Source organism: Gymnoscopelus braueri, assembly GCF_963280865.1.
Source record: "Gymnoscopelus braueri genome assembly, chromosome: 21".
NCBI lineage: Eukaryota > Metazoa > Chordata > Actinopteri > Myctophiformes > Myctophidae > Gymnoscopelus > Gymnoscopelus braueri.
In genome coordinates this window covers 6,884,230-6,897,169 of record NC_137623.1, presented here as the reverse complement: position 1 = coordinate 6,897,169, position 12,940 = coordinate 6,884,230, and the positions used below count along the sequence as shown (strand labels likewise).

The 12,940-nt window shown below is 38.0% G+C and overlaps 1 protein-coding gene and 1 long non-coding RNA gene across 2 annotated transcripts; both read left to right on the top strand.

Moving 5' to 3' along the window:
* Positions 1–2,213: 2,213 nt before the first annotated feature.
* LOC308077594 (uncharacterized protein) lies at positions 2,214–6,744 on the top strand (the record flags this gene model as incomplete). The annotated part of the gene is made up of 4 exons (XM_080418340.1): positions 2,214–2,349; positions 5,382–5,567; positions 6,202–6,300; positions 6,605–6,744. Exons 2-4 carry the CDS (start codon positions 5,408–5,410, stop codon positions 6,742–6,744), a joined length of 399 nt encoding a protein of 132 aa, XP_080274466.1. The 5' UTR covers positions 2,214–2,349; positions 5,382–5,407.
* A 1,081-nt stretch (positions 6,745–7,825) lies between these two features.
* Positions 7,826–10,059, top strand: LOC308077446. Its single transcript, XR_013932405.1, has 4 exons — positions 7,826–7,901; positions 8,239–8,390; positions 8,955–9,058; positions 9,564–10,059. It is a non-coding gene; the product is annotated as an uncharacterized lncRNA (long non-coding RNA).
* Positions 10,060–12,940: the final 2,881 nt, after the last annotated feature.

Here is a 12,940-nt window from a genome sequence, read left to right as displayed (position 1 = left end):
GCTACATAGCATGTCAACGGATAAAACACGTTATTTTAAGACTAGTTCTGTTTTGTAAAGCTGGTGCTGTGCCAGAGTGCGCCAGCGACTGACTAGCGTGACGTTACTTCCGCATGCCATTCAGTGTTGCCAGATTTCACGAAAGAAACAAGCAACCAGGTCTATGAAAACAAGCCAATGAAATATAATACATTGATGAAAACGGGCGTCAGTCAAACTTTATTGTTGTCTAATGTTATCTGAAAAAATATAATAGTGCCAGGGAGTGGGACCCCAAATACGGGCAAATTCAACATTTGTGTTATTGAAATTGTTATTGTGTTATTCAAAAATGTTCTTTTTTTTCCTTCTTTTTTTTCGAGATGTTTTTGTAAAAATAGCAGATCTACAAGCTCACAAAGCACTGCATTGCATTGCAACGCGCAACTTCCAATGTTTACAAGTGACTTGACAGAAAGACACGCCCAAAATCGCTTATATTAAGCGGACATGGCAACACTCAGAGCCAAGTTACTGGCTGACATATTACAGTGATACATACAGTCATTCGTTGTTTCTAAGCCAGTGGTTCTCAAGTGGAGTCCGGGGACCCCCAGGGGTCCTTGGGGGAGTTCCAGGGGGTCCCCAGCTAAATGATGGATAGTTAGGATTGGACCCTTATGGGTCTGTAACTCTGAGAGTTAAATTAACATATATTTTACTATGGACTTCGGGCATAGGCACGTCACAGGCTACGTCACTCCGTTAACTCCGCCCACTTTGGCCGCCATTGTACTAAAGCTGTTTGGTCGCGCTGGTACCCTTGAGTTAACTCTATGGCTGGTACACCACTCTGTAGTCAGCAAGCAGCAAGTGTAGACGGTGTACAATGTACATGATCTTCCATCTCTCTACTATCTATCTGGTCACGCTGGTACATCCTGGTACATCACTCTGTAGTCCTGTGCTCATTGTTCAGCAAGCAGCAAGTGTAGACAGTGTACATTATCTTCCATCTCTCTTCTATCTATCTGGTCGCGTTGTAGTCCTGTGCTACGTTGTTCAGCAAGCAGCAAGTGTAGACGGTGTACATTATCTTCCATCTCTCTTCTATCTATATCTAACTTGTATAATCTCTAACACATATGCTTCTGTGCTCAAACAAGCATGACAGCACACAATAAAAATATATACATCTGTTGTGCTGAGTCGCAGAGAGCAGAGCACCGCCTAAGTGGCTAGTGGCTAAGCTAGCAGTTTGAATGGGACGTTTACGGCCGTATTAGCTAAATCTGGCATTTAAAAAAAAAAGAATTTATATCGAATATCTTAAATACAATGAAACAAACACATTTAGGCTCTCTACCTGTGCTCAAACAAGCATGACAGCACACAATAAAAAATATAAACATGTTGTGTTGATGAGACCGAGTCTGGATGAGAAACAGCGTTGCCATGTCGGCTAATTATAAGCGACTTTGGGCAGAACATTTTCTGGCTTTTTCTGTAAAGTTGCTTGTAAAATTGGTAGTTGCGGGTTGCGTTTTTTTGTGTGGCTTATTTATAAAGTGTTCTTGCTTATTTAGGCTTGCTTCCAATTTTTTTATTTTTATTTAAACCAGTGGTTTTCAAATATTTTCATGAAAATGTTCTGTGCCAGTAGGGAGCATTTGTGTTGTTAGAATGTTTAAAAAAAAAAAAAAGTATTCTTTATTTTATTGCAAGAGTTTATTTTAAATAGCCTATGTACAAGCTCACGTGAGCTTGTAGATCGGCTATTTTCAAGTAGCTGATGTCACTAAGCCACTTCTTTTGGGCTTGTTTTCATAGACCTGGTTGCTTATTTCTCTCGCAAAATCTGGCAACACAGGTTCCGTTCAGTTCACTTACTAGCTCAATGATTAATGTTGATACGAGCCTATATAAAATGGCCGCCGAAAATACGTCACTGGTAGCTAGGCTCCTCCTCGACTCCTCCCTATGCCCGTTCTCTATATAAAATGGGTCCCAGAGATAGAAATGCCATTGAATGGGGGTCCGTAGCCTAATGTATGTCAAACTGGGGGTCCTTGAAATTAAAATGGTTGAGAATCACTGCTATAGAGCTGTATATCTTTTCAAATGGGGGTCCGCGGGCTAATAAGTGTCAATTTGGGGGTCCTTGACATGAAAAGGTTTGAGAACCATGCACTAGCAACAGGTGACTGGCACTATTTTGTTGTATCTCTCCGTCTCATCAACATGATGACATCAGGATGGGGTGATCGATCGAGCCTCCAGGAAATGAAGACAAGTCAGTCTTTTCTGCAGCTATTTTTATCGGGGGAAGACGTTTATCTGAAGCTCTCTTCGATCATTTCTTTTAGAAAGGTAAGCAATAAGCATCATAACTTATTTAATTCAAATTATAAATTGAATGTACGCTGTGTTGTAACCAGGGGTGTGCACTGTGTACTGTGTAGTAATGCATTAGTAAGTAAAAAGTAGTTTTTATTAAAAAAATTAAAAACAGTTTTTAAAATAACTATTTTTTATCAAATGTGCCATGTCCTTTGGATCAACACCTTGCACCTCACAAAAACATTCCTTCGCTAGTTAATGTCATTATGAATATGAATGAATGAATGAATATTACGGAACATATGGTCATTGGTCGATCAAAACAGTGACGCGCACCCGGCACCCGCAACAGTAGCAAGTTGATCTTGTCTCGTTACAATCGGATACACCATTGGTTCTCAAACTGTTTCAGGTCAAGGACCCCCAAATTGACACTTACTAGCCCGCGGACCCCCATTTGAAAATATTTGCCAGGGACCCCCATAAGAGAAGATTATTTTTTACGGCTAGCGGGGATTCTCAACCATTTTAATTTCAAACCCCCAGTTTGACATGCATTAGGCTACGGACCCCCATTTAATGACATTTGTATGATTGTATCTCTGGGACACCAATTTATATTGTAAAATCAATGTTAATTTAATTCTGAGAGCGTTCAAATGGAACCAAATGGACCCGTTAGGGTCCATTTGGTTCCATTTGTACACTCTCAGAGTTACAGACCCATAAGGGTCCATTTGGTTCCTATCCATCATTTAGCTGGGGACCCCCTCAAGTACCCCTGGGGGTCCCCGGCCGGACCCCACTTTGAGAACCACTGGGATACACCGAGCTTGGGCGGGTGTGGGTGTGGGGGATCGTGAGCCTGTTTTATTCAGTGGTGGAAAAAGTAATAAAATTTTTTTACTTAAGAAATACTCTGTTACACAAGTAAAAGTCTGGAATTGAAAATTTACTTGAGTCTAAGTACAAAAGTATTGGCATCAAAATGTACTTAAAGTACCAAAAGTAGAAAGTACTCATTATGCAGAATGTCCCATTTCACAAGATTTCTAATGAAACAAAATATTTTAAAAAATGAAAATGAAAATAGCAGATGCGTGACGCATTGTGAGCTTGTAGATCTGCTATTTTCAAATGACCGAAATGTATATAGAGCTGAAGTGGTTAATGTATGTTTTCATTTTGTATTTATTATCAAAATCTACAAAGTAACTAAACTATAAAGTTTTCAAATAATTGTAGTGGAGTAGGCTAAAAGTACAATATTTGCCTCTGAGATGTAAAAAAATTGGAAATTGGAAATTCTCCAGTAAAGTAAAAAAAATACCTCAACACCACTGTATTATGTTTTCACTCATCTGTCCATCCGCCTGCCTGCCGCCCAGACAGGCCTTTACACATAATACAATGTTCATTGTTGATGTATTTCAGATAAAAAAGAAAACATTAATGTAAAATAATAATAAAGGTAATATGACATTTTGAAATTGATTACATAATCAAATCATATGGTTATAGATTAAATAAAAATAATAATAATGTTGGATGTACCATAATAGGAATTATGTTGATAACAACGTTCAGCCAGGTCACTAAACCTTTTCATTGTATTTATGGTGCATTTTCCCCCACCACAGGATTTAAAAGCCTGTTGTTCCATTCATTAACCAACAGTTAGACAACCAGGATCAAACATGTGGAACTATGGCACATAAAGCTAGCTGAACATGATGTGGAAAAAAATAATAGCCTACTTCCTCCATGAGGGAGGGAGAGCAACCATTTTGTGTCTCAAGACAAATGCATAATAAGCACAGAATCATTTGATTAAAATCAAATGTTAATGTTAATAAAAGTTTTGATTCACTTGAATTAATAATTTTATTTCATCTAGTTTATAATCTCTTAAAACGTATTCATTATTCTCACTTAATTAAGCACACACAACATTTATGTGAGCTTGTGTGAGTGCATGTATGTGTGAGGACATACATGCACTCACAGTAAGTGAGGCCATGCATATGGAAAGCCGCCTTTTAAAAGTCAGCTTTCCCAATGCCTGGCCTCACCCTACCCCACACCACACCGTCCACTTGTGCCTCGGTTTCCACTACAATGAAGTGGGTAGAGTGGTGTGTAAGTGGTACTAAACTGGTGCCTAAAAAGTACCCAGTCCTGGGTAGGTCTGAGCTAGGCCAAACGGGGCCAAACACTTCATAATGACTGATCACTCACCGACTTTGTATTTAGAACAGGATGTAGTTGTAAAACATTATAATACTTTATAGATTATTATAATCACAGTTAAAATCTATTCTAGTGTGTTATAATTATCATAGTTGTAAAACATTATAATAATTTATAGTGTATTATAATCACAGTTATAATCTATTATAGTGTATTATGATTTACATAGTTGTAAAACAGTATACTACTTTATAGTGTATTATGATCACAGTTGTAATCTATTATAGTGTGTTATAATTATCATAGTTGTAATAAATTATAATAATTTATATTGTATTATAATCGGTTATAATCCATTATAGTGTATTACAATTAGCATAGTTGTAATACATTATCATTTATATTGTATTATAAGGATCCATTTGGTTCATACCGAACCAAATGGTTCACCCGCACGTGCACAGGTGATTTGCATTTGTATACAGGACAGTTGGCCACTCACCTACATTACATTGTTAGACAAAAAAGTGTCAACATTAAAGGGATAGTTCACCCCCAAAATGACTTTCTTTCTATCGATTAGTCACCCCATGGAGATTTTTTGTTTTTGTCACATTCCTAAGCCAATTATTTGATGACAGGCAGTGGTTCTGGTAGGAGACACAAAGAGTCTCCTTTGTGTCTCCTACCGGAACCGCTGCCTACCGGTCCGCTGCTCATCAAATTATTGGCTTAGGAATGCGACAAAAACAAAAAATCTCCATGGGGTGACTAGTCCATAGAAATAAAGTCATTTTTTGTGGGTGAACTATCCCTTTAATCGCATACTTTTCCCAACTTCCAACCCCTCTCATCGTCCTTGATGTCTACAGATATTTATACCACGCCAGACTTCACAATGCAGGAGAGACAGAGAGATGGGGAACGAGGACAGAGTGTGGACACCGAGGACAGTGGACTGTTGGAGGAGAGAGTGGAGGACAACTTGGAGTTGGAGAGAGTGGACTCTGTACCACAGGAGGACACGACGGAGAATGCAGTAGGAGGAAAGACTGAGGGTGAGTTTGATAAAAAATGTAATCGTTGCCAAAGTGTTGTTATCTCTGTTTCAAAGTGGTACAATGTGTTTTATTAAAAACTAAAGTTTGACTAGTTTAGTTGTAGTAGAAGTAGTAGTTTTATTAAAAGCACTTTAAGAAATACAATGCATTCATTTGATATGTATGTTTTGACCAAGGTTTGATATGTATGTTTTGACCAAGGACCCCTTAGCTGAGAGGGAGACGTAGCAGGACCCCCACCCCCCCCCCCCCCCCCCCCACTACATATTGTATAAAATTATGTTGCAGATTAAACGTTTTCACAGATGGCTTCATAGACTTGTGTAGCGTTGTATTGGATAATGTATTTAAAAAAAAAAGTTCCTATCACAAAAAGAGTTGCCTGTAGTAACTTTGAGGACCTAGGGGTCCAGGGCCCCCTGTTGAAGACCCCTGATTTAGACTTATTTAGGCATAAAAACAACACTTTCTCTTATGAAGGCAGTCAGGGTGCTCGGGCACTGGTTGGGTCCTATGATCACCTTGAGTTATCTAGTAATAATGCAGTTATTTTGATAGTTACTGTTTGTAGTCAATAGCTACTTTACAAGCCTCTCATCCTTGATGTGTAAAGATATTTATGCCCTGCCAGACATGACAAATGCGGTGGGACAGAGGAATGGAGAAGGAGGGCTGAGGGGGGACACCGAGGAGAGCGTGGTCATCCTACTGTCTGTAGGAAAGACCAAGGGTGAGTCTTTCAAAGTGGAACAAAAACAATGCATTGCATTTCCTTCAGGAAAATATTCTGATTTCAAGTGTAACTTTGCTCTTGAGGGAATGTTCAAAGTAGGATGTATATATATATATATATATATATATATATATATATATATATATATATATATATATATATATATATATATGTATGTATGTATGTATGTATGTGTATGTGTATGTGTATGTGTATGTGTATGTATGTGTATGGATTTTAGACTCCTCTTGTTTTTCTCTCTCAGTCACTGCACACTTAGTAGCTGTACTTTACGTTACAGGACAGCGCTCTAAAATGCTAAAAAGAGTTGCTGCTGCTGGGTGTGTGGGGATTGTTCTGGTGGGGGTCGTGGTCGTGGCTATCATCATCACAGTCAATAAATGTGAGTATTCCATGGCACAGAACTACCACATCATGTAACAGTTTGCTCCTCTGACCACATTCCCCGGCCAGCCCTCGGACATTCATTCCTGGATATGTATTCCCCTGATCTCTTGCTTTGCTCGCTCTTTGCTTCTCTCTCAAGCCAATTTAATCTTCATATAATTGGTCCTCAATTGGTCTGTGTCTCAGAGGGCTGTGGACAGTTCAGAATTAAACCCACCTACCATGTGACATCATCAGTACATCATCATTAGTTTGGTCATTTAAAAACAAGTTTTCCTAAATGTTTTATTAATGCAGGAACAATGGCTTCTATTATAGCATGCAAACTTTCCAGGAATAGAAAGCCTGCCGTTTCTATTAGCTTGGATTCCCCATTGATGATGTCACGAAAAGTTGTTGTGATTATTTCATATCAAACTTTTATTTTGGTGATGCCTCCATTTACACAGGTTGATGATTTTATTCGCACTGAAAAATCGATAACGTTTAAAAAAAACGTGCATGTACCTTTCCATGATGTAACTCCAAAGGTGGACAAGAAATCAAAAATAATTGCTCCATTGATTAGAAATTGATAATTCAAAATATGCTCCTCATTGACTTACATTGTACGCTGAAACGGCTGTAAAAGTCACTCTTTTAGCACTGTTAACTTCCTGTTGATTTTACTATTTGAAAATCCGGATCCACGGATCCAGTACAGGTTTTCTTCCAAATAAAAATGGCAAAATCAATAGGAAGTTAACATTTGTATTAAAAAAAACAGTACTGGGTTTGGTGATGTTCTATATTGTCTGAATCAACTTTGTTTGCGTTTGTTTATCTGCTAATAGAGTGACCTTGAGAGCTTTTTCAGCGTACAATGTAAGTCAATGAGGAGCATATTTGTAATTATCAATTTCTAATCACTGGAGCAATTATTTTTTGATTTCTTGTCCACCTTGGAGTTACATGAGTTACATCATGGCAAGGTAAATACACAACCCAAACCTCTACCAAAGTGGTCTTGCCCTTTAAAGCTCGACATAGATGCTTGAGCTCATCATGAACTGAAGCAACAACGGCGCTTATCATCAACATTACATGATCATTGTTGTCCTTTGCAGATTCTGACAACAACCTGACCTTGTCAGAGACCAACCACAACAACCTCACCCTGGAGAGAGAGAGTCAAGCAAACCAGCCTAAAAGTGAGAATGAATTTGTGTATTATTGATATTTTAATTATTGTCAGGGATGTACAGTAGTGGTAAAAACTAAATATGAAACCCTCATCATTGCTGGTTTATCATGTCATAGGACCATAATGTGAGAAGGACATATTTTAGTTTTGGCAGTAAAATGGCAGTTTTCTGTAATGTAGACATACATTAAATACGATATCCTGCTATTACATGTTCTAAAGATGGAGTCTTTATCATAGGGTTTTTACACAAGTTTTATATTTTACTGCTATTATAACTATTCGTTGTGTTGAAATGTAACCAGTGCAATGAAAATCCATCACTGAAACTGTTTGATATTTAGACAAATCGTGTCCCAGTGGATGGAAGCAGTTTGGAGACAGCTGTTACTACACATCTACTGAACAAAACAGTTGGGAGAAGAGCAGAGAGCAATGTCTGGAGATGGGAGAGTCGGGAGCACATCTGGTGGTTATCAACAATAAAGAAGAACAGGTTAGTGTGTGTGTGTGTGTGGGGGATGGGGGGGTTTAGATGTCCATTAACCACTTAAACCCTCTATACCTTTTAAATTAATACTTAGTTCACTGCAAGCTCACAACCCGTTGCATGGCGTTGAGCTTACAGATCTGCTATTTTCAGGTAATGTTCCCCCCAGGATAGGGATGCTAGGGTTCAAGTGGTTAATCACATGAGATGAAAGTCTATGATTATACACCAGACCGGCAGCACCGTCACCGCCAATGACGTGACGTCAGAGAAGAGATACTCTGTAGTTTAAAGTAAGCTCTCGTTCTCAAAATCTACTAATTGAAAAATATATAAACTTACAAGTATGGAAATTCTCGGAATATTAGCAGGTTGTTGGAGATATAACCAATTGTTTTTGGGATAGTACTGTTAAAATATATAAGCTAATTAATGTCTAATAGCATTGGGTTACAATGAGGAGGATGCCCCCCAACAAGGGGCGTGGCTTTGGCAGTGACGCACTTGCCGGTCTGGAAAACCTGAATGTATAAGAGAATATGAATGGTTAATTTAACAAAAAGTCATCAGGAACTCATCGGAGGATTGGGCAATGAAGGCGGAGCGGCATGGACTGGTCTGAGGAGGATTGAGAGCATATGGACATGGGTCGATGGGACAACGCTGACATCACAGTGAGACATTTTAAGTTTTTCTATTGTAATTCTATCAAAGTCACTGTATGTGAGTGATGAGTGGATGTGGTTAAAATTGATTGATACTTTATTAGACAGAAATGCAAACCGCACAAGTCCTGGGGACTTGTTTCCATTGAGGTCCTATGTATTCAAATTCATCAACATAGCATAAAAAATAACACCAAAATACAATATCATCAACAAATATAAAACACTACATGTACAGGGTAGAATAAGGGGGTAACAAGGGGGGGGGGGTGAAGGCAGTGAATGCCACCACCTTTCTATGGGAGAAGTGAGATTTACCTCCTATGGCCTCCTGAGAGATGGATTTTCAGGCCTGTTTTGAAGGAGGCCAGTGATCCACATTTTTAAATTTTTTTTTGGTGGCAGTGCTGTAGAAAGAGACTGTATCCATGTTTGTTCTATAGGTGGGTGTTACCAGATCGTTGTTGTCGCTCCCTCTAGTGTTGTGACTGTAATGATGCGGTTTACTCTGCAGGTACTGGCACAGTGAATATCCTGTTTCCGATGACGACGACGCTAACTGTACATACTACTACTGGCACTCGAAGGGTGAAGGAGACTGGCGTAATGTGAATTGTGATTATGAACGATACTGGATCTGTGAGAGACGCTTATCTTAACTTCATTAATGAAACTGCAGCGTTGCGTTCTGCTTTGTGAAGTTAGGGTGTTCACACTAGGTGCCTTGTATGAACAAAAAGCACTGCCTACATTGTCTTTTCTGATGAAAATGAGATTCCATATTTCTAAGTTTTGCCATAATCATGCAGCTCTATAACAGTGACACAGCCATAACAGCAAAAATGTAAAAGTAGTAAATATAAAAGTAGTATATATTTATACTACCGTATATAGAATTTTGCAATCGATGCATCTCACAAGTATTTCTGATGTCATTTTTTAAAACATTTTATGTATGTTATATTTTTGTATCATCTGGAATATAGCCACTTTTTACAGAATGGAAATGTTTGGTCATTTCTTTGTAGGCCTATTGTGAAAAGCATTTTGTACTTTTACTTGTACTTTTGATACTTAAGTACATTTTAAAACCAGGTACTTTTGATACTTAAGTACATTTAATGTACTTTTACTCAAGTGATTTTCTTATCGCTGACTTTTTTATTTTACTTGAGTAACTTTCAAGTACAATGTCTGTACTTTTACTAGTATGGTTTTCAAGTACTTTTTACAACACTGGCATCTCGCCCCTAGAGGATCAATCACATCTTGCTCTTTTTGAGGGTTTGTTCCTGCACTAAATTTTTGACTTTTTATTTTACTCGAGTAACTTTCAAGTACAATATCTGTACTTTTACTAGTATGGTTTTTAAGTACTTTTTACAACACTGGCATCTCGCCCCTAGAGGATCAATCACATCTTGCTCTTTTTGAGGGTTTGTTCCTGCACTAAGTTTTCGAAATGATAAAATTCTGAATTTCTAAAAATGTATTGATCATACAGTGTTTTACATGGTGTTTGTTTGGAGCAGGCAGCCAGCACATACAAAATGTTTACCTCTGTATGTGAGAGCACAGGCCAGAGTGAGCTTGATAGTGTCAAAAGCAAAGCAAGAAGTATGGCCTGTGACTGAAGGCAGGCATTTGTATTCGTATAGCACATTTCAACAACCATACAATTCAATGTATGCCCTCTTGGTATTAGTAAGGACTGGAGCAGCAGTGTTCTTTTTTCTAGATCCTGCTGAGACATAAGTCCTTTAACCAGTGCTGTATTTTTGAGGTGATAGTAGGCTGAATTTGTGATTGTGTTAATGTGGCTGTTTAACAGTGAATTACGCTCCTACGCACATTCCTACACACTCCTACCTCTACGTCTGTATGTCACAGACTGTAAAACAACTCTGTCCTAAGTGCCTTAACTAACTGTACCCAAGTGACCTGACATCCACCACCAAACTTGTTTGAAAGATAGGCAATATTTTAGAATTGCATATAGCATCACAAATAATCAAATACTAACATTGTCTGACCATTTATGAGTTATGCATTGATGTAGTTATCGCAAAAAGTAAACTAATCTTTTCTGCTAAACGGTTAACTTTAGTTAAAAGGGACAAAATGTTTAGCATTGTCTATCTCAGGTGCTACTATGACTATACACTTTGTTCTTATAATAGTAAATTCAGGTTATCAGGAGAATCACAGCTGTAATCGATGGACTGATAAGGTGAATCGATGAATGATTTCATCGATAATTTGCATCCTTACCATATCAGATTCATCACAGAGAACTTTTATAGAGCTTTACTGAATCCAAACCATTGTTAAGGGAAGAAGTGTTGTATTGTAGTGTCTGATTTAGCAGATGTGAAATGAAAAGGTTTAGCTGTCCCACTTTTATATCCCATGTAACATGAAATCACCGTACTGTTGGGGGGAGATGAAAAAGGCGACAGCTTTTTACATCTCATTTGCACTGTGCCCATGAGAATCGCTTTATAATAGGGGCTCTGTTACAAGTTTGACTGCCATAATTGTATTTATAATCATTTGTCTTAATTTTGGTTTCCTTATTGCTTATGATTTATTTTTCCAACTGAACTTGGTTGTTTTGAGTTAACACTCAAAGAGTTTATGGACACTTCAACTAAGTTTATGGCCGTTCAAAGAATTCATTCCCTTTGGCTCTGTGCAGCAGCCACTGCTAGTGAGTTGTTTGTTTAGGCTTTATTTTGTTACCAGTTCGACGTTGGATTATATTTGTGCCAGTAAGAGATTATAATAAATGCTCCAGAGAGAAAGAACTGACTCGTTTTTGACTGAAGGGAGTGATAACATGTTTTGGACAGACTGTCCTGTAAACACTGGAATGACATCTTTGACAAGTTATTGTGGATTCTTGTGGTGTTTTACACACTCAAATGACACATTTGTAAATTCATACGAAAAATTAACCATGCAATTAGAAGTGTCTCCTGGCCGCGTCACCAGGTATTCCTAAACGTAACCTCACATAATAAAAGTATAATATTTGCCTCTGAGATGTAGTGGAGTAAAAGTATTGAAAATTGGAAATACTCCAGTAAGGTAAAAATACCCCAAAAATTGTCCTTAAAGGGGAATTTTGGACTAAAGTTTTCTTACCTTTTCTATGACGTTATGATATCTTAGGATGAATGGTACAGTAGAAAATTTTCATAACTCCACCCCTGAGCCGCCACAGCTTAAAAGGTGCGCGGATAGGCCTTAGGTTAGATCACATATTTTAATAGCTTTTTTGTCCTTTTTTTTTGGTGAGATCTGACGTTCATAGTGACAGAACACTGTCCCAAAAAAAAAAAAAAAAAACAGAAGTCTCGCTAGACGAGATTGAAATCTCGAGATTTCAATCTCGTCTAGCGAGACTTCTGTTTTTTTTTTTTTTTTTTTTTGGTTGCATAGTGTTCTGTCACTATGAACGTCAGATCTCACCAAAAAAATAATTAAAAAAAGTACTTGAGTAAATGATGTTCTTACTTAGTTTACACCACTGCTGGTTTGACAACTAGTACTGCCTGAACGTCAAAATTCAATTTCTCCCCTGAGCGAGCGAGCAGGCAAGGCTCTATTAGCTCCGTGGTAAAACAATCACAGCACTTGTATGGGAGCCGTGTTCGAATTTGGGGTATAGGACATGAAAGTTACAGAGTTCAGCTTTAATGCAGAACATAGTGATGTAATGCTGAGTGTAGAAACTAGAGATCTCTCCAGTATAAAGTAAGGATACTGTATGTATTTGAGTTGCATTTCAAGCAACTCACGATATTTAACTGGTCAAAGTGAAAATGAGAAATTAAATGATAAAGGAGTCAGAACGTTGTGTTACACCTTGAGTAAGGAGTTTTCCCT